This window comes from Hyalella azteca, unplaced genomic scaffold (assembly GCF_000764305.2).
Source record: "Hyalella azteca isolate HAZT.00-mixed unplaced genomic scaffold, Hazt_2.0.2 contig3145, whole genome shotgun sequence".
NCBI lineage: Eukaryota > Metazoa > Arthropoda > Malacostraca > Amphipoda > Hyalellidae > Hyalella > Hyalella azteca.
Genome location: NW_025933397.1, coordinates 27,147 through 51,770, shown reverse-complemented (window position 1 = coordinate 51,770; position 24,624 = coordinate 27,147). Strand labels below are relative to the sequence as shown.

Below are 24,624 nucleotides of genomic sequence, written 5' to 3'. Positions count from 1 at the left end.
ATATATATTTTTTTCTTTAAACACCGAATTATGTTATCGTTGTATATAGGAAGAAACACCAATTAAATTTCGTTATTGCGGTTATCAACAGTCTATAAAGTTGAATAGAATAAGTAGAAATAGAAACAATTCGGGAGAACCCTATAAGTTACAGAAACTATCCCTCTATCAAAAACTATCTATCAGTCAAGCCGCGAATGCACAATCATGATCGTCCGAGAGACAGATTCTGTGAGCAAAAGCAATGGAATAATAATGATATTGACAAGAATTTACATTTTAACAATGACCAGCCTTTCTAACAATATATTCTATTCATGCATCCATGCAATACTTAGGCTGACAAATCCAGAGCGGCACAACGTTGTTTGTTTTCCCTGCTTTGAACGTGGATATTGCACTATATAGACTCTCATTTCAAAATTGTAAAAATTAAATTATATAAATTAAATCAAATTATTATTTTTAATTTAAATTATGATATATCAGTTCAAAAATCGAATTTCAGTTTTTGATCATATTTCCCCAAAGTTTCTCAATTTCTTAATTATTATTCTCCAACAAGCTTCTGGTAATATCGCGACATGATTAGTACATGTGGATACGCGCCCGAACAGGCCTAAGTTATGTGGGGCTAGGCATAAAGTTTAAACACACACAAAAACTTTGACAAATACATGTATGTAAGATTATATGTACTTCATAACATCAACCACATTGAAATATAAATGAACGTTCCTTACGACCAAGTCACGACATACTTTCCGTCTCCGTAGTCTTCATCAAATCCAAAATAAAGCTGGAGATCTTCATTGGTCTGCAGCTTAATAAATTATCATCTAATTATTATTACACAACAATTATTAACACGTTCATAATATTCAAATGTATCGCCTCAAGAGGAAAGTTTGAACAAGGTTACTTTTAAAATCACCCCCTTTAGTTCAAGAAATGAAGAAGACATCACGATATCGTTTTCACCTGTGGCTCTCAAGTAGTCATTATACGCTTGCGCAATGTCCCAGCCGCAAAAGTACAACGATCCAACTAAGTATATTAAAAAAATATCTTACAAACAGCTTAGGTTACGGTTCAAATTTTTAACTATACGGACACAAACGATTACATTCATTGTTGAATACATATTCAATAATAAAGCAATTAAAATGAAGCTAGAATATCATCTATGTCTATACTTGAGGGCCCTAGTCTATCTTTTACAATTATCAGCATTAAGTCATGTTAATCGCTAGAATTCTATTAATCGGTGCGACAAATGACACAATCATCAGTAACATCACCTTCAAATGAAATCAGTTCATCAATTAATGATTTGCGCGGCACTCGGGCTCACAAAATTTGCTGCCCTAGCCTTGCCCGCGCGGTACTGATCGGGGCCTATGCTTTCAAAAAAAGTTAAGAGATCGTAAGTTCATCAGCCAATCATTGACGGCCTTCCGAGCAAAGTTCACCAATCATAAGCAAGAAAATAGAGTGTAAGTACTTACGTTCACTTAGCGAGTTTTGAAAGTATGGCCCCGGGCCACTCCAAGTTGCTGCCATAGCCTGGTTGGCGCGGTACTCGGGTCACTTCACCGCGTTGCCCCCCTAGCTTGCCTCGCGCGGTACTTGGGTCACTTCAAGTTGCTGTACTAGCCAGGCTCGCGCGGTACTTAGGTCACTACGATGCTGCCATTGCCTGGCTCGTGCGGTACACGGTCAATACAAGTTGTTGTTCTAGCCTGGCTCATGCGATACTCGGCCCACTATATAAGTTGCTGTCCTAGTCGGGCTCAGGCGATACTCGGCCCACTATAAGTTGCTGCCCTAGCCTCAATCGCGCGGTATTCGGGGCACTGCAAGTTGCTGCCCTACCCTGGCACGCCCGCTTTTTATTTTAGTGACACGTCAGTGTTGGGTAAATCATAATGCTGTCAGGAACCGTCATTTTTATACAAGCAGTAGACTCCCGAGGTCAATCTTGTCAACCTTGCAAAGATATGTAGCAAAGTCCCAGCGCACATTCAGAAAAGTAGACGGGTCATATTTTCCAAATATTGGCACTTTCTTACCAACAGCACGAGGATAGAGCAAACGCAGCACTGATAGGTCCTTGTCTAAGGTCAAACCTTCAAAAAATGGGAAAAAATTATCATATAATAATGGGATAATGTCATATCGTAAAAATGGGAAACATTATGTGTCATTGTCGCCTAATTCGAGGAGCTCGTATGGATCGTACATATCATAGTCAATGAAGAACAAAGCATCATCTGCTCTATAGTACTTCTCGACATTCAGGTTTGGCATGCCAGCGCTATTGGTAACATACCAACCGCTACCTACTAACTCCAAGTCAGCTTCATCTCTATACATCACTAGTTGATTGAAAGGTATCGCATGATTGAGTTGTACTAACTGAATTTTCCACATAGCATATGGACTTAGCATGGAATCACCTGCTTTGATTTTATTATACACCTGATTCCTATGTATTGGTACTCCATTAACGTCTTTTTCAAATGAATATTCGATGTTCTGGCTAAGACTGCCTATAACGTACAACTTATCATCATACCTATAATATGAATTACCAAAGTGGGTAGCACTAACCTTGAAGCTTCTAAGTTTATCGTTTAGCTCCAGCTGCCTGGTCGCATTAGTTACTTTGAGGTTGATTTCTAGTAAATTGAACTTAATGGCATCTTTGTCTGGTGCACTGCCTTTTATGTCAGCTTTAACTACTATTGCTTCGCCAGACAATAGCTTGCTTATCTCCATTTTGTGGTCCTCATTTCTCCATACGAAAAACGAATGGGAAGAATCGTGATGGCTATAAAATATCCTGATGGTCATATATTCATCTATTCGGGCTTTTATATATTCTATTTGTTCTATGGCCTTTGTAGCCAAATCTTCAATATTGCCATAATTAAACTCAAGATGGGATGGAAACACAAACCTTTCTAGATAAAGACCAGCAAACGGGAACACCCACTGCTTGAATGCATTAACAGCTGTTTTGTATTGCTTCAGTATAAGGTTAGACCTAATGACTATTTCTAATTCAACTTGATCAACATCATCAGGACCATGGTAAGCGGCGACGGCTGCAATATAGTTGGCTAAGTTTTGTTGATCCTGGTACTCATGGATGCGATCATATATCTGGATTAAAGTGGTCATAGATTCTTCCAACTTTTCAATGCAACGCTTTAAATCTTCACCTACTTGGAATTCTTTGGTTAACTGATGCACGGATAATTTTATGTCTCTGAGCACGCTCTGAACCTGCCATTTGTTTACGTCAAGCGCAACTTGAGATTTTGTAACCAGCTTGCTGTCTATTTCGTTGAAATATTCATCCATATTTTCTAAGGTTGGTGCTAATGTACTTTCAATTCTATTTTCATATTGCTTAAGCCTCTTGTGCTCTTCTTCTGCCTGTTGGATAGCGTTGCTCAGCGCATCAAGTTTCGCCTGATCATCCTTGTTTTTGACATACGTGTCAGTGCTCACTTCACTAATCTGGATCAACTGACGAACTTTAGCTATGGCCCCTAATGCCTGTGCTGCATTTTCTTCATCGATTGTTGTATTAGTCCTCAGTTCGTTTTCTTTCGTTAATAGTAACTTCTTGATTTTGACCATAAGCTCCCCTGAAAACTGTTTGAGATTTGGTGCTCCATTAGCATCACGAATTGGAAATTGACCCCTTTTAATTTTGTGTAGGCTTTCTCGTATGTCATTCAGCAATGCATTTGAAGTGATTTCATGACCTATGTAATCTAATATTTGATTGTTCTTCGTCAGTTGTTTGTCCTTGGTACTTTTGACTTGAGCTTCCAACAGCCGGAGGTCAGCCGTAACACGCAAAGGCAAAGATGGTGGATGTTGTTGCGCGGTCTGATTGCCTGAAACAAAAGCGTCCGATACCGAAGTTAAGGCTCCTATGAGCCCCTTCAGTGCCTCTCCAACAGTTCCCAACATATCTGCTACTTGCCATACACTTTTTAAATTACCAAACAGGTCAGAAAGAACTAATGCATGTTCTAAATCCTTCTTCTTCTTGAGTAACTCAACCCTCTTGTTGTCAGCCTCTTTTTGCAGTTCTTTAATTTCAGACAGTAGCAGGTCCACTTTATCATCTATCTGCTCGTGCATTTGATCTATGGCAGGTGTAATCTCTTCTACGATGAAACGCTTAAATTCTTCCATTTTTTTGTCGATATCGACTTTATATTGATCCCTAAAATCGTTTAATATGCTCACCTTATTATATTTTTCTTGTAATTTTGCCAAGGCGTTCATATTAGTCTTCACTATATCAAAATATCCCTTTATATCTATGATCAAAGTTGCGTCTGAATCGCTTTTCAAATCATAAAGCTTACTCAAAACAGCTGTATACACATAGGCGAGCGTCTTATTATGTTCTTTCAATATTTCTTTAGTTGTAAAATCATTTGCATATGCATTGATCCTATCTAATAATGATTCATAAAAGAATATCAAATCTTTCTCTTGTAATAGATGAAATTGTCTTTCTAAGCCTCGAAGCTCCCTTAAGAATCCTGACGTATCATACAAGCGTTTAACATCACTACTAATGTCCAATTCACTGAAAAATTGGATGAGATCATTTTTCCTAATGAGGCCACCACGATCAACTTGGAGGTTTTCTCTCGCATAATTTTTATAGTCGTTGATAATCTCCGCTTTAAAATCAATGATGGCTGCTGGTTCTGGGCTTTGAATATTTGTCCTATTATCTCCATCCCTTCCATTCCTTCCAGGAAGAGTGTATCCGCCATTTATTTCTTCTTCATCTAGGAAACTGTATTTTGGAATGAAAAAGCAGTAAGAGGCTCTGCACTTCACTTTTAGGGAATTCCCACGCTTTCCACCAGCTCCTCCTTGACCACCTCTGCCTGATATTCCATCTCTCCCATCATTATTAATGCTTGTTATTCTTGAATCACCACCCAACGTAACTATCTTAATATCACCTGATTTACCCCCGAGTCCTTTTGGTCCTCCATCCCCACCATCTCCACCATTTGTGCCATCTTCACCTTCAATGCGAATTGTGTACATTAGACTGAGACAAAAAATTGTAGACATCTCTACCCGGCTTTCTTCATCACAGTTGTGAACACAGTTATTGGCGCCACAGTCGCAAAAAACCGACTGTGTCATCACAGGTGTAAAAAACCAACTATTATTACGAGTACATACATCCCAGCAGGCGCATTCTGACCTAGAATTGCGAAAACTTCTTAAGGGAGAATTCCCTTCACGACCATCTTCCCCATCGCCGCCATGCTGACCACTTCCACCATTTCCACCACTAGCAGTAATAGTTAACATATTCCCATTATTAAATGTTGTGCCAATGCCAAAAAAACTGCCAGCCGGCCCACCGTGGAAGCCTGGCATACCGTCAGCTCCACGAGGACTGTAATTCTCCCAGTCTGTGCTGCCGTTCCTTGCCTTCGTGGAATTATGCAGCTGACCGTCAGCTCCACTTAAGTTTATAACTCTTTTACCTATTACCTCCCATGTCGGGGCTATCATGGTAAGTTTGAGCTTTTCCCCTATTTTATTTAAATTTTCGTCAATAAATATTTTGTTCAGAGCAAATATTTCAACGGTGTTGCATTTACAATTCGCAATTTCTAATATTGCTTCACTAAATTTGATGGAATCTCCTTTTATAGTGAGTTTATTTGATTGGCATGATGCTTGAAATCTTTTCATCGTCAGATTCGTAACTAGGCTCAATTCCTTGACGCGCAAATCATCGACCGTTATATTTTCTATGTCTTTATGTCCAATCACATCAAATGGTTTTAACATAACCAAGAAATGTCTGAAGTTGTGATGCGTAATAGAGATTCCTTGACGTTTACCTTCTTGCCCCCAGTCAGCAATATTGGCTACGTTGTATCTACTTCTATGTGCTTGTACGTCATATGTTGACAATTTTTCGTACAAGTTGTACAAGAATTCATACCATCCATATGATTCCTTGATATAGGTTGCTGCTTCATGGAGCGGAGTTACCAATTGAGACGCTAACTGCGTGTCTAATCTTTTATCGCTTATACTTTGTAAAAACGTCAGGTGTTTTTCCAAATCAAATAAATTGTGCATATAGCGACTGATTCTATAGATATCAGCACAGGAGAAGATCTCTCGCAACTTCCTTGACAATGTTACCAGCGTGGTTGAACGTTCCATTTCTTCTTTTAAAGTCAGGATGGAAGTGTAACCTGTACCTAATTCAATTAGTAATTGCTGAATTTCCGTAGAACGTATTTGGCCCTGGTAATATTCCTTAATTTTATTCGCGATACTTGATATGTTAGTTTGCTGTTGATAAATTATTTTCGTTGCGGCATCATTGATATCCTTGTGAATGCCCTCTTTGGAGTCAGAGATATAGGACGCAACGGGCTGCAACAAGTCACCCCATGCCCTAGTTCTCTTTACGCTACCACTCACCACCTGCAAAAATTCGAAATACTTCCCTTGTTGTGCAATAATTAGCATAGCCTGAGCAAATCCATCTGTACCTATGTTAGGGAAGCTATTGTTGATCTTTTCAGCCAACTGGTCTGGTGTTATATTATTAAATTCCTCCATTAATTTTGTTGTGAGAGTATGCCCGGAATAAAAATCCTGAAAAAATGAATGAGCATGCGATGGATCTACATCATCAGCCTCGGTAGCGGTAGAAAAAGAGCGTATCTTGCCACGCATTTCCTCTACTACATGAAGATAATAATCCTGCATGAGCGCTGAGAATGTTCGAAGATTTGACCAGACATTGTTGTTAATTCCTTCTATGAGCTCGCCAATATCCACCTTGGACGTATCAGATATCGTATAACCAAAATCTCCAGCGCTCGTTGTAACAAATACGAGGTTTTCATTCACTATTTTTCCTACATGCTCTTTCCCCTGTTGCAAAAGCGTAATATTACTCAGTGGGCCAGGCCCATCTGGTCTTCTAAACATGCCAATCCTCAAAAACTGTTCACCATCCTTGATTAATAAAGTGTTCACAAACTTTAATGCTTGCACATAAAATTTCTTTCGTTCATCGTGAACACTCACACCGCCTAATCGCTCCACGAGCCCCTGCTTGACCTCCTCTAGAAAGTCGCCGATGGTCCCAATAACGACCTCATCTGGCACTAAACTATAGTCACTACCAACTTTAATAAGCATGTTATCAACTTTTGTTACCATAATGGCTATGCTATGTCGAAATTTATCAATATCATTAATAAGATCAGTAGCATGTCTGAGTAATTTCATGAAATCTTGTCTATCTACACCCTTTCTAACCGAAGGATAACTAACAACAAAGACCAATTTAACTCGCTCAGCAAAATCTGCCACTTTTTTTATAAAATAGGTTGTGGCAATTTCCATGCTAAAACTTCTCGTGTCACTAAATCCAGGGCAATCATAATAAGCATCATCCATTTCAGAGTGAACTACTAACTCTGGAAAAATTGTCTTGGACTTTATTGTCGAATTGCCGATTCTATCGTCATCATCAATGAGGTACTCTCCGGTTCCCGCCCTTATTTCTTTTGCTATCAACTTGTCATTGTCCCCAGCGAACCACTGAAGAAACGTACTCTTTCCGGCTCCTGTATTCCCTAATATTAAAGTTATATTCCTGTATCGTTCACTTAACTGGATTTTCTCTTCCCCTTCGTCTAAAAGTTGAAATGTCCTGCTAATCTCACTATTGTTAGTGGAGGTTGACTCCAAAGTGTAACGACGATAGCGTCTACCTTTACTCTCGTCGGAAGTGGACCCTGTTTTCATATCCATGCGCATGACAGAATGGTTAATGCTTTCTACTTTTGGAGGCTTAACGGGGCTTTTTCTTTTCTTTTCCTTCAAACCCTTGAAGGCGGGTTGTTTGTATCTGTTGGGATTTATCGTCACCTGTTGAGAGTTTTTTGCGCTGGAAAAAGATGTTGTCCCCATACTCAGGAGAAGGGCAGTTGCAGAGGATGAAGACTGGCGTTGAATGTCAGATCTCGGTGGACGAGCTGAAGAAGAAGAGCTGCTCCTCATCTGCGCGCCTTGCATCGGAGGGTCGGAGGCCTGAGACTCCAGCCCAGGCATCACCACCACACCCTGAGGACGAGTTGGACTGATGACCAGGAACTTGTTTGTTATAACAGGCGGTACTCTAACTGCTCTTAAGCTTATTACCCAACTGAATCATTATTCTGAATGACATTTAATTGCTTACCGATGTGTCGCTAAAAACTGATAAAATATTGAAAAAAATTCTCAAGATTGCCTCAAATTTCATGCCAAAATAATACTACGCTAGTCAAGTATTTTACCTTTTAAATGTTACTGCAACAAATTTTTCATACGGTAAATGCAATAAGTATCTCATGCGGCTAAAAACTGCAAATAATTTCAAGGAAAATATCATGTTGAATAAATAAATTTGATGTTAAAACCATGATTGCTAAAGGGTAATTATCGCCTTCTCATTAATTTACAGTTTCCTACCCTGATTACTTTGCAATACTCACAGTTCGTACATTAACGTAAGTTTTCGTGGCCACCTGGCTGCCTTCCAGCGTCAGAACCTGTACAAATAAAATAAAAGTTAAATTTGTTTGTTATTTAAGATGCATTTCGTGCACGCATTACTAAATATCAGTAATTAATTTGGGGGTGGGGGAATAATTATGATTGCAAACGAGGTGGAATCGCGCGTATGTTGATTAATTATGGAATTTGCAAAATGAGTTGAAAAATAATTGTAATTTATGGGATTTTAATCAAAGGAATTGGTTTTTATTAATCATTCAGAAGTGCAAGAAGATATGAAGAAGAAAATAGATATATATGAAGATGACAGTGAGTTACGAAAATATAATTTTTTCTAAATTCTCATGAATTAGCTGCATCAATAATCTAATTACAATTTCTGTCTCCTGTTGAACGCCCAAATAATCGCAGAAAATTTTTTCAGTACACTCATTTAATCAAAAATAGAGCTGCAATTATAGTAACATACAATTATATGCTGAGGTGGGCGGCCGCTACTACCCAGTTAAAATTTAAGGCCGTGGCGCGGTTGTTCATCGGCGTGGAGGGCGATTATGAGCGCACAACGGCAGATTGCCGCTTCTCTTAAATCTCGGCGATATTACACTCGTCGGCGGGAGGCGATGGACGGGCCGCTTTGCGACCATCGGCGATAATTTGCGCGAGACTTTAAGGTTGTTTACAAACGAGGGGCCACCTGCTACTTACGACCATGTTTCGGCTGCTATATATATATATATATAATCGATTCCTCAATCGAAAACGTACTTGCGTAAGTTGGTGTTCGAACCTAAACTTGAACTTTGACATTCACTCCTGTTGAACAAAAGACCGTTGATGATATCGTATACCGATGTTTACACAGAGACATTGCATTTTAGATATCTCAGAACACTGTCATTTTCTTGTTAAATGGAATACTTCTTCTATCTGACAAAAAGAATGTGAGCTCAGTTCATAATCAATTTAAATGATTTGAATGCTTACAGTTCGACTAAATGCTCATTCTGCGTTGATGTATGTACGTTCATGCGTACGTTTGTCAAGGCATATGATGGAACGAAATGAGAATTGATTGTACCAATTTTTTAAGCTTACGTGTTGTAAGATAATAATTACATTAATTATAGGACAAAAATATCTGGATTTATTTGGCTATCTTCAAAAACCTCAGGGTGCTTGAAGGCATGGAAATATGATTAAGAGGTGCAAGAGCAGGAAAATACTTGATAAGTACGTGGCAGTAGAAAAGTAATGCTTGCAGCTCCAAGAGATAAATTTATAATTCATGTCATATAACACACATAAATAATACGTAAGCTGTTAATTGGCAGAAAAAGCAACAGATGAACTTTCGGTTATGCATTCAGGGCCTATATGCATATGATTAAATGTTCAGGTCGCTATGAGTTGGGTTGAAACTGCTTGATATTGTGATTACAGTGCATTGCTTGATCACAGGCATTAAACAATGTACCTTCAGTTATTCAAAAAAGATCTAAAAAAATGTAAGATTTTCAGGTGAGTTTCACAATTGTATCATATCGTGTTGAGGTTCAAATAATTCCTTCAGTGAATTAAAATCGTTTTATTCAATGGCGGTTACTGGGCGTGAGTGTCATACACAGCGTACATAACTCTGATCAGTCATCTCACTACTTTTTGAACGAATTAAAAAAAATTTAGTCATTAGTTTAAACAACCTCGATGACAAAACCTGGTCAATGCTTTACGGTTCTTCTTCCTCATAGTTACTTTATCATGTTCGCAGGGCAAAATTTGTTGCTAGCCTCTTTAAATATTTAAATATTATTCCTGTTTAACGTGACGCAGCTTGAGGCAGTGAGTAGCTTACACGAAGTTACATGTACGTTCGAGTTTGAATTGACGCAGCTGCCCGGTGGGCTGCGCTGCATCCGGCGTTAGTTCAAAAGTTGTAGTAGTGATGACCACACGTGAGCGACGAACGTTGCTTATTGCAATCCTGTAATAGTAGTGGGAAAAGTGAACTTGTGAAGTATTCGACTTGAAAATTATAGATTTTAAAAGTTGAACTTTACTAGAAATGTATTCGTTTTTCTGTACAATGGTTCTGCAAGTGGAGTTCATTGAGAAACACGCCAGGGCTACCGGCATTACGGGAACCTAGCGTCGCCATAATGCCGGCATTCTACTTCGCTTAGAAGATTCCGTAACTGGCAGTAATGGAAATTTTTAACTCTAGGTATATGCTGACATGATCATGTTATTTTAGCTGCTCGTGTCTATATACTTCAGGTTTTAATTTCTATCTCATCGAGAAAGCTGGATCCTTGTGTGGAAATGCCAGGTCACTCAAGTTCAACTGTATGGTTAGGCTTAGTCTTCACCAGTCAAGCAGTCACCATGTCGCTGCAAGAGAAACGCGTACAAACACGGATAGAAATCCTATAGTCTCAAGTTCAACTCCGTAAGTAATCAAGTTACTGGTTCATTGTAATTAAATGCTTGTTTTTCGTTGTATCGTTGGGTTTGGTACCAGAATGAAATCGAAGTAATGTGAATTTGGTGATTTTAGAAGAATTGCATTATATTAGAGCATAAATTTCCGAACTTTCCATTGAATATGGCAATGTTAGGAAGGTCACAAGTTCCTACTAAAATTTCGACGATAGCATTTGATCTATTCTTCACAAGCACTGTAGAAAGAATTTTATAGACTCTTGCAAATCAGTTCGATAGACCAATTGGCACGGATGAATGTGTTAGTCTGTTAGAATGTTTCGCACATGCATAATTAACTGCACGCCACCACTCATGTTTGAATGTTCCTCTTTGGCATCCAGTTCCCCCAATTGTCGCAGTGTGCAGTCATCTTCAACACCGCTCCTGTCACCATTTGACACGTTCACAGTTGCACACTCCCGACAACTTGTTACCAGATGGTCAATTCTCGCCAAGTGTTGATTAGTCTCTCATTAAACTGAGACCTGAGAGTCTAGTTCAAATAAAACGTTAGCAGGGCGGTTATCACTTCGATGCTGTGACCTTTAAATGTTTTTTTTCAATACATTTTTCAGCTGCCAATCGTTTCATTGTATTCAAAACCTTACTTTTGTTTATGTTTTATGGAAATTAGTATTTGATCATTTTAATATGTCCTCGGCTGTATATCCCGAGATTCTTTGCTTGTACTGTCATGCTGGAAATGCATGCACGTTCACATGAATGTGTATGCATATCCAGTATGGTAGTGCAGAGGCAATAATCTCGGCGATATACCGCCGAGGTTTTTTTTTAAATAGTCGGAGGCAGCCATGTAAGTTGCGCCGGAGTTTCATGCACGTCGCGCCTATGATAGAGGCGCTGCCGCGCGCGGTCAGTCAATGAAACGCGCCGCAGCCGCGTGCCGTTTAAGAGCGAACCGTCGCGCATAAAAAATGGACATTTCGCCGATGATGCGGAGATGTTACTCGGGCGCATGTTATGTTATGTTAAATGTTAAACACAATGTTATAAATGTTAAAGTTAAACACAAATGTGTATTTCACAAATAGAACCCATTTAGTGAAACAATATGCTTTTCAGCTGTTTCAACCGTTTCAGCACTAGAAACCTAGGACGTCTCGAGCGAATTTACGGCCGGATTCGTGGCCGGTCTCACGAAAAATCTCCAAATTCAATTATCAAGTAATATCTCCCAAACTAATGAACGCAGCTCTATGAAACTTGAAACACCTATTTATCAGAACCTAACTTTGATGTTTAGCTCGTAATTATTTCAAATTTTACCTTCATTCGTGAGTTACGTGTACAATGCGAAACAGGCCGAAATTCGCAGTGATCAAAGAATTTCTTCCAAACTATTGAACAGATTTGCGCGAAATTTTCAATATACATTCCTAACTACCAAACGGTGATATTTTAGCTTATAAAGTTTTTTTCGATTTTACCTTCGTTTGCGAGTTTTTTTTTTCACCGTCATTCTTGACTTCACATTTTCTTATATTCGCCCCGTATCGCCGTGTAATTTGAAACTTTAATTCACGGCGATCAAGAAATTTCTTTTAAACTACAGAACAAATTTCAAGGAAACTTTGTATATAAATACCTAACCTATCAATGAAGATGTTTAGCTCGTGACAATTTTTCTATTTTGCTTTCGTTCGCGAGCTATACAGATATAGGAGGAACGACCGGATTTTCTACCGGCCGGTTTAACCAAGAGCCTTATACGTATTGCCGTATAACTCGCAAACGAAGGCAAACCAAAAAATTGTAAACATAAAATATGTAAGCGCGACTGCTATGCCTGCCGCTCTTACGTCAGCGCCAGTCAGACAACCAAACTTTAACCGTGCAGGGAAGTGAACTTGGAGGACTTCTGGCTGGCGCTGAAGTAAGAGCGTTCGGACGTCACCGTCGCGCTTACATATTTTGGGGGCTCGTCCGGGATTCGTTACTATCTACTGGATATGTTCGGCGCCAGAAACCACGACATATCCGTGCAGCAGGATTGTACACAGCCTGATGCAAGTGTGAGATCGTCACGTGAGCAGATTTGTGCACTGGAATGTAAGCGAGATTCAGGTTCCGTGGATTTGAGTGCTATCTTGAAATTTCAGTCTCTTCTAATGCAATTCATTCATCCTAAAGTTAGGAGTGATTTTCTCGGTGGACTTTTGAATGTTCAAGCGTCTATGAACCTACTGAACGATCTCGATCATATTAGAGCGGTAGTTATTCCACCCTGGAGAGGCTCCTCGACCGTTACCTTGCGTGCTCAACTTAATCTGTCCCGTGCACATTTAACGTCTTTGGTGTGCGGCACAGCCGATATTTTTGAACTTCGGACGTCTACGATGTGGACTTACGGTGCTTGGGCGAAATATCTGAATCAAATATCCAACTCAGATTATTGGAAATATACGCCAGCATCCAGTTTGTGCATCGAACGTCCAGCAGTTGACACCAATCATAAGGACCCAGCGGATGTGCCGGTACGTGAAGTAAGTGTGGAACACAACCCTTCCCTGAACGTGGTGCGTGAGCTTTCGCCTCTTAGGCCAAACGAGGATTACTTTCTGCGCTCATCGTCACCTCGTTCGCCATCAGCAGGGGAGAAGGGAATAGCGAGGAAGACTGACACAGAAGAAATTACATTTTCCGACTGTTGCCAGCGAATATCTTCAGAAGAAGACTCCGGAGATTCCAGTGATGCGAGTCAGCGACATCGCAGTGGTAGACGGACTTCTTTGCGTGCTCAGCGCGAACCTATGGAGCCGTTGCCATTTCAGCCGGACAAGAAGCTATCATTTCACTCTTTCCTCACGGAATTCGAGAGATATTTCTACGCGAAATACCACGGTAACTCACGCGACTGCACCCAAGAACTTTCAAGATTTGTAACGAGTGACCTAAAGGACTACTACGAGGCACTCGGTGGTCGTCGCCTGCAGTTTCCCGAAATGAAGAAAAAACTCTTATCTTATTGGTACAAAACTCGTCGTGTTGGCGGCAGTAAGCGCTTTAGTTATCAACTGTCCGCTGCCCGCGAAAAGCCGTTCCGAGGATCGACGGCCAGCTCAAAACCTGACCTACAGAGGGACCACGGGCAGTCTTCAGATGGAGGCCGCGATGCGGGTGCTCCATCGCACCCACGTCATCAGACACCGTCGTATGCCGGCGCTCGACGTTTTTCTCTGTGTCATTGGTGTGGCCGCAGAGGTCACGAAATGGAAACATGTTGGGAGCACCTTGGAGCCTGTTTATTTTGCGGTGACTTGAAGCACGCGATGGACGACTGTCCTAGATATCGTCATAGACAAGCTCTCCTGAAATGTCCCCGCTGCTCTGGGAACCACGCCGGAAACAAGTGTACTACAGCTCAACAGTTAAACTTTTAAGCTCTGCAGAGAAGAGGGACTCTTCAGAGCTCCACCATAGCAAACCCTCGGTTTGGACGAAGAGGATAGCACTGTATTGCCGGATCCTCACCCTTCGGACCAACAACCTATTTATTTTCCTAGCGTGGTACCGTCGTGCGTTGTGTCCATCAGGCCACCAGACGTGGAATGTTGTGGGGAAGTGCAGCCTATTGTTTACGAGGGGCTTGGGTCTCTTCATGACTGTGTTGGAACGGATCCTGTTGGTACGAGTTTTCAAGAGGTTCCATTTACGTTTGACCGGTAAACCTCCACTGATTCCTCGAGTTATACCAAATCTGTCGTTGATTCGGAGGAGTCTCTTCAGGAAGTTAGGGAATCAATAAAGGCCGAGACGCGGTCGACGGTACCGGATGATTTAGTTTGGTGTTCGTATGATTCCGTTGGAAATGTGCAGAATGAACCTAGAACTGACATCCTTCCTAGAATAAGTGAACTGTCTAGCGGCGCTAACGCCGAACGTGAGTCTTTTCCAACGCATGCAATACTCAGCATGTGCGATGAAACTTGGAGCATGTCAGATAGTTCGGTGGACGAGTCGGCCCGCCTTCTTGATCTCACTGCCCACTGGCGAACTTGCTGAAGTTAATGTAGCACTTATGGGTGACGCAGTCGAGAGTGTCCTTGTCGCTGCTGATGCTGCTCTTTCTCATGCGAGTGATTTCCTTGACGAGTGCGTTCAAATCGTGTCGTTGTCCGGTGTTGACAATCCAGTTGGTGAGTCGTCTAAGGTTGACGGGATGTCTTCGTACTTACAGTCAGTGAAAGACGAGATACAGAAGAACCTAACCTCATTGAGACGTCGATCTTGTCGTTTGGCTGAAGCCTCTTGTGCTCCTAAGCCCGAATCATTGCGACCTCATACGCGCTCAGTTGATGACTTGCCCAATGTTCAACCCAAGACTCTTCAGCGACGTTCCAAATGATCGTGTAAATATGTTAAATAACTCTCTAGATTAAGTTTTACCGAATTTCGTATGTTTTGGTCGTTAATGTGCAATATATTGAATAAATTAATTTTCCTTTGGCGGTTACTTCACCTATAAGTTTCGCTAGATTTGCCTAATGTTATAATAGAACCCTTGTGTAAGTTTAATCGTAAGGTGAAATCTATATTTTCCCGTATTTCTTTCTAACTCTGTGTTATCTTGAATTTTTGTACCGCGTGAATATTTTTAGTAAGTGTCGTATTCTAAATAAACTGTTTTATGCCACAATATAATGCCGGCAATCGCGCTAGTGGGGAAGTATGTAGCCGCGCCTCTTGCGTCTCTAATTTTTGTACCGCGATTTTCCTTGTCATTTTTTTTGCGATCATTCAACAGTTATTCTTGTATTTGTTCTGCTAAATTTGTACCCATTTCTTCCCTTATTGTTTTTGTCTATCGATTTTACTAGTATTTTCATTTAGAGAAAAAGTCTGTTCAGCCTGATCATCCGAAGCGCGTCACTTTCATTCTGTTAGTCGTGAAGCACTTTGAGCTTCACTATTGGTGAATTTTTTTGTGAAAAGTGGTTTGATTGACATGTAAATTTGTGCGTGATTTTTGTGAATACTTATACTGTGAGATCTAAATTTGTGCTCTAATATTTGTGAATTGTAATTATTTTGTTAGGAATATTTCAAGTTAAATATTATAGCCATATCTTAAGTTTATTTATTATTTTTGTTGCAGAATCCTATTAGTTCACTACCACGAACAATAGATTCAGTCGGTGCCGTCCGCTGGGTTTTTGGGTTCATTTCGAGTTTATTTTGTGTTCTTACCAGTGCCTGTGTTACCAATAAATCGTCAGACTACCAAAGTTCACTTCCCTGCACGGTTTAAGTTCGGTTGTCTGGCTGGCGCTGAAGTAAGAGCGTTCGGACGTCACCGTCGCGCTTACAACCGTTGCTGAGGTTAGGTACGTATATAAATACTAAGTTTCGTTCAAATCTGTTCAGAAGTTTAGAAAAAATTTCTTGATACTGCGAATTTAAGCATGTATTGCTGTTTATATCACGAATGAAGGTGAAATAAAAAAACTCGCGAACGAAGGCACGATCGAAAAAATTTTCATGAGCTAAACATTACCGTTCGGTAGTTAGGACTGTAAATTCAAAATTTCGTTCGAATCTGTTCAGAAGTTTGGAAGAAATTACTTGATCACTGTGAATTTCGGCCCGTATTGCCATATAACAATGGCAAAAACAAACGATGGCAAAATTCAAACAATTTTCACGAGCAAAACATTATCGTTAGGTCCTAATGAATACGTGTACCAAGATTCATCGAGTTAAGTTCATTAGTTTGAGAGATATTCCTAGATCATAGAATTTGGAAATTGGCCGTGAGACCGGCCGCGAGTCCGGCCGTTAATTTGTCCGAGTCGTAAACCCAGGAGAGGTTAAAAAAACAGATATGGGTGACAAAACCATCGCTGGGAGTCATGAGCTCGCACGTGTTGTGTACAAATCGTCAAACAAACGTTCGAACTTCAGACTTCCGCCCCCCTTATTGCCCTCCTACCGCCCTCTTCTTCTCTACCGCCCCCAAAATCTTTCCACCGCCCCTAAAGGGGCGATATCGCCCACTTTGGGAATCACTGGGTTAGGTTAATTGCAATGAAGTTGCATTGATATGTTTTGAAAATATTTTATAAACATTAAATGTTTATGAGTAAATCCCAATAGCAGAACAATAAATATTTAGAGATTTCTAATAATTTTCGCCATTGTAGCGGCTAATGTAGCGCGCTACATTTTACTGTAGTGGTATCGGTAGCGCTCGCTACAATCTACTGGGTGTAGCGGTAGCGGTAGCGCCCGCTACTTTTAGAGCATGTAGCGGTAGCACCGCTACATTTCAAAGTAGCGCTGCCCAGCTGTGTCCGTAGGTCATACACGTTGATCGTTGGTGATTTTAATCATCCATTGCTATACTGGACAGATGGATCCTCTCCAAGGGATGAGAATCACCCAGCATCCTTGTTCATGGAGTCTGTGAGAGACTCCTTCCTAGTCCAGCACGTTACAAAGCCAACCCATTATAGAAGTAAACAGACTCCCAATATTCTAGATCTGGTGTTTACTAGTGACGAATCAATGTTAGATGAGCTTCGTCACGAGGCTCCATTGGGCAAAAGCCATCACCAATCATTGTTTTTCAGTCTAAAGTGCTGTACAGAGAAGACGCCTCGAAAGCGTGAGCGTTTGAATTTTGCGAAAGGCGACTATGATAATCTCCGTGAGGCAGTGAATGCAGTGAATGTTTCGAACAGTATTAAGGATATGAATGTGGCTGAGTCATGGTCACTTCTCAAGGACACGGTTATGTCTGCAGTTCATGCGTGTATACCTAAAATTAAGCTTGGTGGAGCCAAAAAGACTCGGTGGATGAACAGTACAGTTCTAGCTAAGCTGAAAACAAAGGAAGCCTACCAGCGTTATTTACAGACTCGTAGCGATGCTAACTATAACCTATACGCAAGAGCTCGAAATCAAGCTAAAGGAAGCTGTCGCACCGCAGTAAAAACCCTCGAAAAAAATATTGCTATAAATGCAAAAAAAAAGAACCCGAAAGCCTTCTTTTTGTACGCTAGCTCGAAGTGCAAGATGAAGGACGGTATTTCTGATTTGAAAGTAGATCAACGAAAGATATCCTCTGATGAGGGCAAGGCTAACGTTCTTAATCAGTTTTTCAGTAGCGTATTCAATGAAGAGGACTTGAACAGTATTCCAGCTATTGAGGAGCGCCCAGTCGGCTCTAAATTAACAAGTTTTGAAATAAAAGAAGAAGAGGTTCTCAAGCGCCTTATCGCAGTAAATCCAAACAAGTTATGTGGACCAGACGGCTTCCACCCCATATTACTCAAACAGTTAGCCGGCCAACTGTCCTAGCCGGCCCTTTGACGTCATTTTTTCGAAAAGCTTTGAACGAAGGGATCTTGCCGGCTGACTGGAGAGAAGCTCAAGTGACACCGTTATTCAAAAAAGGTGACAAAAGTTGCCCGGGCAACTATCGCCCTGTCAGTTTGACAAGTGTCGTTTGCAAGGTAATGGAATCTGTTGTGAGGGATCGATTGATAGATCATCTGACTGCTAATAATCTCCTATCAGACTATCGTCTATCAACATGGCTTTATTGCCGGGAGATCCTGCACCACTAACCTCTTGTCTACTCTGAACGAAAGGACCCGCCTGCTGGTCGAAAGGGAGCCAGTAGATGCAGTGTACCTCGATTTTGCCAAGGCATTTGACAGTGTCCCACATGAGTGGCTGTTGCGGAAATTGCAGTCTTTGGGAATTGACAGCAATGTACTTAAATGGTTCATAGATTTTCTAGTAGGGAGACGACAACGTGTCAGTATTAATGGGTCCTTATCAGACTGGGCTCCAGTGCGCAGCGGCGTGCCACAAGGAAGCGTTCTCGGGCCTGTTTTATTCATTGCGGTTATAAACGATTTGCCAGAAGCTGTGTCTAGCGTGTGCTCGATGTATGCTGACGACACAAAAATTTATAATACAGTGAAGAATACGTCGCAAAAAGTACAGTTACAAGGTGATCTTGACAGGCTGGTTGACTGGGCTAATAAGTGGCAGCTGCGTTTTAACGCTGACAAATGTAAAGTAATCCACCTTGGCAGTTGGCAAGAATAATGAACAGCATGATTACAGTATGAGAAGACATGGTTGCAACGACAGAGTGATGATGTCGAAGTAGACAATGGAAAAAGATTTAGGAGTTGAAATCGACAATGAGTTGAAAATTTCTAAGCATATTGAAGGTCAAGTTAATAAAGTCAATAAACGACTTGGACTGATCAGACGCTCTTTCGAGTTCCTAGATGCAGAAGCGATGAAGCAGTTGTTTGTTGCTCTCGTGCACCCGAAACTAGAGTTTGGAAACGTCGTGTGGTCACCGAAACTTGAAAAGGACAAAAATTTAATAGAGAGTGTTCAAAGACGTGCAACAAGGATAATTTCGGGCTTGAAAAGCAAGTCCTATGAGGAAAGATTAAAGATTATGAAGCTTCCAAGCCTCAGTTATCGACGTTTGCGTGGGGAACTCATTGAAGCATACAAGTATACTCATGGCCTATACAAGGTCCCAGAATGATTACTAGAATTTGAAACAAGAACCAACACCAGGGGCCACGGCTATAAACTAAAAAAACTGCGTTGTAACACATCCATGCGACAACATTTCTTCTCGCTTCGAGTCACCGACATGTGGAACAGCCTCCCTGATAGTATCGTTGACGCTCCGAGTATGAACGCCTTCAAGAACAGACTAGACGAAGCTATGCAGAGCATATGTTCAGTCTTAAGGGGAGCGTCTACCCCAAAAATTATCTCAGCTATTTACAAACGGATCACTCTGAAACTTGGTACACATATGTAAAATGGAAAAAAAACTCACATTTTGCTCGTGTGAATTTTTCGACAAAAATGAAAGAAAACGTGAAATTCATAGAAAACGGTCAAAAAAGGGGGGATTTTGAAATCTATCTCCTCCGAGGATTTTCAAGCTACGACATCGAGACACATATCATTCGATGCGTAAAATCTTTATCTATAAAACGACCAAGCCGTTTTTTGAATTTCTAATTTTTGCGGGTGTGGGAGCATTTTTCGTAAAGTTTTCGGAAATTTTTCGATTTTACCCCTTTACACCCCCCTTTTTCAGGAATAAAATCCAAACTATGACGAAATTAAAAAAACGGCTAGGTCGTTTTGTAGATCTATTCTTTGCGAATCGAATGGTATATGTCTCATTGTTGTAGCTTCAAAACTCTAGGAGGAGATAGGTTTTCCGTGACAATAAGTGTGAATGTTGAGGAGAGAGCGACAAAGTCCCGAGCGCACTGCAATAGGCGCTCAATGTAGCATAGATACCAAACTAAACGTTTCTGGAGCTTGATTCCACTCAAGGATGGTGGGAGCGACTACATGCGCACCTATCCCTACAAAGCCCGGAGGCACACTGAGCTACACCTCATAGAAACACTGTATTTGTATTTCTGGGCAGCGAATTAGCTCCTATGTAATTACTGAAAGAACTCTCCCCCCGCCCCCCTTTCATGAAGTGTCGTGAACGTACAAATCAACGTACGGAGATGGTAATGGTACCGTTGGATAGGCCAGAATGTCAGCTTTAAGATGAGACTAAACACGTAACTGCAGCACAACTCAAGTAGACACTATATTTAAAGAGCTCAGCAGCTAATTATGATTAGTATAGGAGAATATAACTATAACCGTTAAAGATTTATTAAAACCGACGATGATTAGGAATAGGAATAAATAGGGATCGTACACATATGATTAGTATAGGAGAATATAACTATAACCGTTAAAGATTTATTAAAACCGACGATGATTAGGAATAGGAATAAAGTATAAATAAGATAAGAATAGGGATTGGTGGTTAGAAGCGAATTTTGAATTAGGGGGGGTGGAGCTCGAGCCGTCTAGCGCGCATGCGCGAGACCGGGGGAGTATTTAAGAGCGAGCGGGCCACCGCGAGGCAGTCCCGTACCGGTGTTAGAAGCGTGTAGAGCTACTGGACGGCGTTCTACGACTTAGCCGAAAGATAGACGTATTTGTGGAAAGAGCTCCGCGTGTGAGATAAAAAGTGTCCGTTCAGAAGAGAATATTTTAGCACGCCGTTTTCTAATTGACGAAGTCCTGCTCAGGGAAGTTATCTGAACACTACGTTATCGACGAAGATAGTTCATTCCTGAAGTCAACGAAGAAATCAATGATTGGGAAGAAGTCCTCGTATTCTACTCGACGAAGCCCTGCNTCAATGATTGGGAAGAAGTCCTCGTATTCTACTCGACGAAGTCCTGCTCAGGGAGACTAAGTTAGCACTACGTTATCGACGAAGATAGTTCATTCCTGAAGTCAACGTCTACGAATTGGCTACTAAGAAAGCATCTGGAAGCCAGCCACTGTGGAGAACTGGGTTCACGCCGGACTTCACCGCCAGATTCGTCAGGGACTGGGTCACTTCTACAGATCTCGGTGATGTACATCTGTGAAAATTTGAGATACTAGCAGGGCCGTTTAGCCACCTTTGTTTAACATCGCTGATTTAGTTTCAATTTATAATTCTGGGTCTATTAGTAATATTGTCTAATTTCTGTTGTCCCATGAACAGCTGTTATAGAATAGGATCTCTTTCGACAAGTAAACCTGTGTACTCGTATTCTCACCGTTCCTAGCCCTGTATCTAGGCATATATAGGGTACTTTTCTTTTCTGGTATATGAAGTTGATTGATGGTTGTGTCATTCTCCTTGTTAAGTCGCATTGCCAGCAGTAGAGAACCTTCCATCGCGTCCTTTTAGCCACTCGGTACGAGAAAAACCAACCTGACAGTATTTTAAAATGTTTATTGAAAACTCTACCGAGAGAAAAGTCATTCATGAGATAGAGAAATAGGTACCGAAATAACCGGTTGTAGTGAAATAAATATAAATACTTGTCGTCGCAAACCCCTATAACGATAAGCATAGTTTCGGTTGCATATCACTACATCAAGACTAAAAGAAAAGTAGAAAAGAAAATTAACAAAACAGCTTTTTCTAATCAATTAGTTCCTATTTAATTACTTAAAGAACTCCCCCACCCGCCCCCCTTTAATAAAATGTCGTGAAATCATAAATCAACGTACAGATATGGCAGTGGTACCGTTGGATAGGGCAGAATGTCAGCTTTAAAATGAGTATAAAAACCAAAAAAGTGAAAATTTTCAATTTTAGGGTAGACGCTCAGCTTAAAATGCCTAGCAAATTATGGACCAGGCAATAAGTCCAGCAGCTATCTCAATCAATCGTCAGTTATGGAAAGATCGGGCCGGATCCCTTGTGAATCAAGTCACGAAAAATTCAAGAATCGGCAACAGGCTATGGGCCTATTTCTTCAGTGCCGACACTTCTATTCTATTCTAACTCCTTGCCCCAGCATTTATAGTACATACTTTAGGCTCGACTTCACTAAACAAACCTTATCGTTCGTTTTCCACATTTCATCTTCCACCGTAAATTCTGAAATAAGATGACATATTCACAACTTACTAACAATAGGGGCACATCACCTGCGGTTTTGTAGTAAGATTGATGTTTTCAATACATATCATATTATTTCGTGTCGGACTGTACGTATGAAATATAGATGAAAAATTCCTCGACTTTTTCAAGATTAGAGGACAGTGTGTAGATGGCTGAGCTTGCAATATCAACATTCGATTAAACAAAGGCAGAAGCGCATCGTGTTCTGCGGATAGATATTTCTATTCCGCAATTATGTTGTGCTGTTGAAACGATTATTTGGTTGAAGAACACAACTCATGTTGTCTTCTTTCTAAAGTTGTTGTGCTAGACGTGCATCGTATGATTGCTAATCATAGTTATGATACAGTTCCAGTTACTGAATTTTCGTTTTTTTATAGGACTCCAATGAAATCAAGTAATAAGTAATAGTTACTAAACCTATATAATAAGTATTACATTTTATAATATAGGTTCCCATTTTAACGATACTGTGTTGTAGTCACATATGAGTCAATGCACTGGCACAAAAGAAAAGTTTCTGCACATTTAGCGCCCGTTTACTCAAACACAGGTTCAATGCAGTAAAAACAGAATTAAACTAAAATATAACGACCTCGAGACAGTCAAATTCTATCAAACTCGTTCAAATTATTCCGCAAAAATGTATATTTTTAGGAAAATTCGAAGAGGAAATGCCACATTGAAAATTACTGTACATACTACCGAGTCCAACATTGAGTGATGTTAGTTCAACTTGACCATTATTTTGAGAATCATGTTGAATTATGCTGCCTGTAACAAATCAAACGGTGCTTGTGCAATAAAAAGATGTCGAAACTTCATAACGCAATTCTTGATTTCGTAATTATGAACCCTATTAAGGATGGCGTCTTCATAGGTACTCCATATATTAACCTGACCGAGGAATGCCTTGCGGTGCACTTTAATTAACAGAACTTACAGGCAAGATGGCGCCGGCCAAGATGAAGACTTCGACGACCTTCATTTGGGAGGCGATCGCTTTGCTGGGAGATCACACTGAAAGATTTGTGATGTCTGCACAATATATGGGATCCTTATCTGCCGTATATCACGGCTATTAATTGTACTGGAGTCTCTACACAGCACTGTATACAATAGATCGTTTTGATGGGAGATCACACTGACAGATCTGTGATGTCTGCGCAATGTAATACACTCAGTCAGAGCTGCTGGTTCACGGCATTCAGTTTAATTAACGGGTCTTTCTAGATAGCGCTGCTCAAAATACATACTTTAATTAATCACCTTAGTTGCGAGCTCCGGGAAATACATTTTACAGCGTTTACGGTGTAAATTTCAATTTGGGCTCTGGTAGAACGAAACTGAAGATACTGATCGCTAAAATGTTCTTCTGTCCTATCCTAAAATTTAGCCGAAAGAATGTAATTCAGGAATGAAGGTTGAGTTACATAAATGCCAATGCTCATTAAAGCATGAGTAAGTCAACCAAAAATAAACTAAATTAATTTATCACTACTATTTATACCAGAATCTGGAAAGAAATAGTAAAATAAGTCAATGTGAAGAACCTGCACATGAACTTCACTGAACTCGCGTAGGTTATCACCGCATTCAGTCACTGGGCTCCTCTGTCTGAGGGGCCGCTGCTTGCGCTGCTGCATAAGTCGTCAGGGCAGGGACAAGGCTTCACTGTACTTGAAGGACAAGTGAAGGATTTAAGAAATAAATAAAATAATAAAGCTCACAGTAGTTGATTGTACGTAGATTACTACAACAATAACTAATGTGATAAGGGTATACTCCAACAGAATGAAGATTATTAATCAACTCATATTATGAAAATATAAATTTGAAGATAAAAAATACATGTAAAATCTTCACTGACTACTAGCCATCATATGGTTACAATTAGCACTACTAAAAATACTTAACCAGGATTCTAGCCAATGAAAGCTGGCCGGGACTTAAACTAATGATGTACTAGATTATTATGTCAAGTTGTCTCATATTTGTCGTCGCTGATACGTCGTCAAGCAGGTAATGCAAACATGTGACCC

At 40.5% G+C, this 24,624-nt stretch overlaps 1 protein-coding gene across 1 annotated transcript; it reads right to left on the bottom strand.

Annotated features, from left to right (window-relative positions):
- LOC108668780 lies at positions 1 to 23,985 on the bottom strand. Its single transcript, XM_018156033.2, has 3 exons — positions 23,526 to 23,985; positions 8,580 to 8,636; positions 1 to 8,166 (listed from the first exon to the last, which is right to left on the bottom strand). The coding sequence occupies exons 1-3, from the start codon at positions 23,568 to 23,570 to the stop codon at positions 2,197 to 2,199; spliced, it is 6,072 nt and encodes a 2,023-aa protein (XP_018011522.1). The 5' UTR covers positions 23,571 to 23,985; the 3' UTR covers positions 1 to 2,196.
- Between the last annotated feature and the right edge of the window lie 639 nt (positions 23,986 to 24,624).

Coding starts and splice junctions, on each gene's coding strand:
- LOC108668780 (XM_018156033.2), bottom strand. CDS start 23,570: ATGAAGGTCGTCGAAGTCTTCATCTTGGCCGGCGCCATCTTGCCT. Junction 8,637..23,525: donor TGGCCGGCGCCATCTTGCCT/GTAAGTTCTGTT, acceptor TTATTTGTACAG/GTTCTGACGCTGGAAGGCAG. Junction 8,167..8,579: donor CTTACGTTAATGTACGAACT/GTGAGTATTGCA, acceptor ACTCGTCCTCAG/GGTGTGGTGGTGATGCCTGG.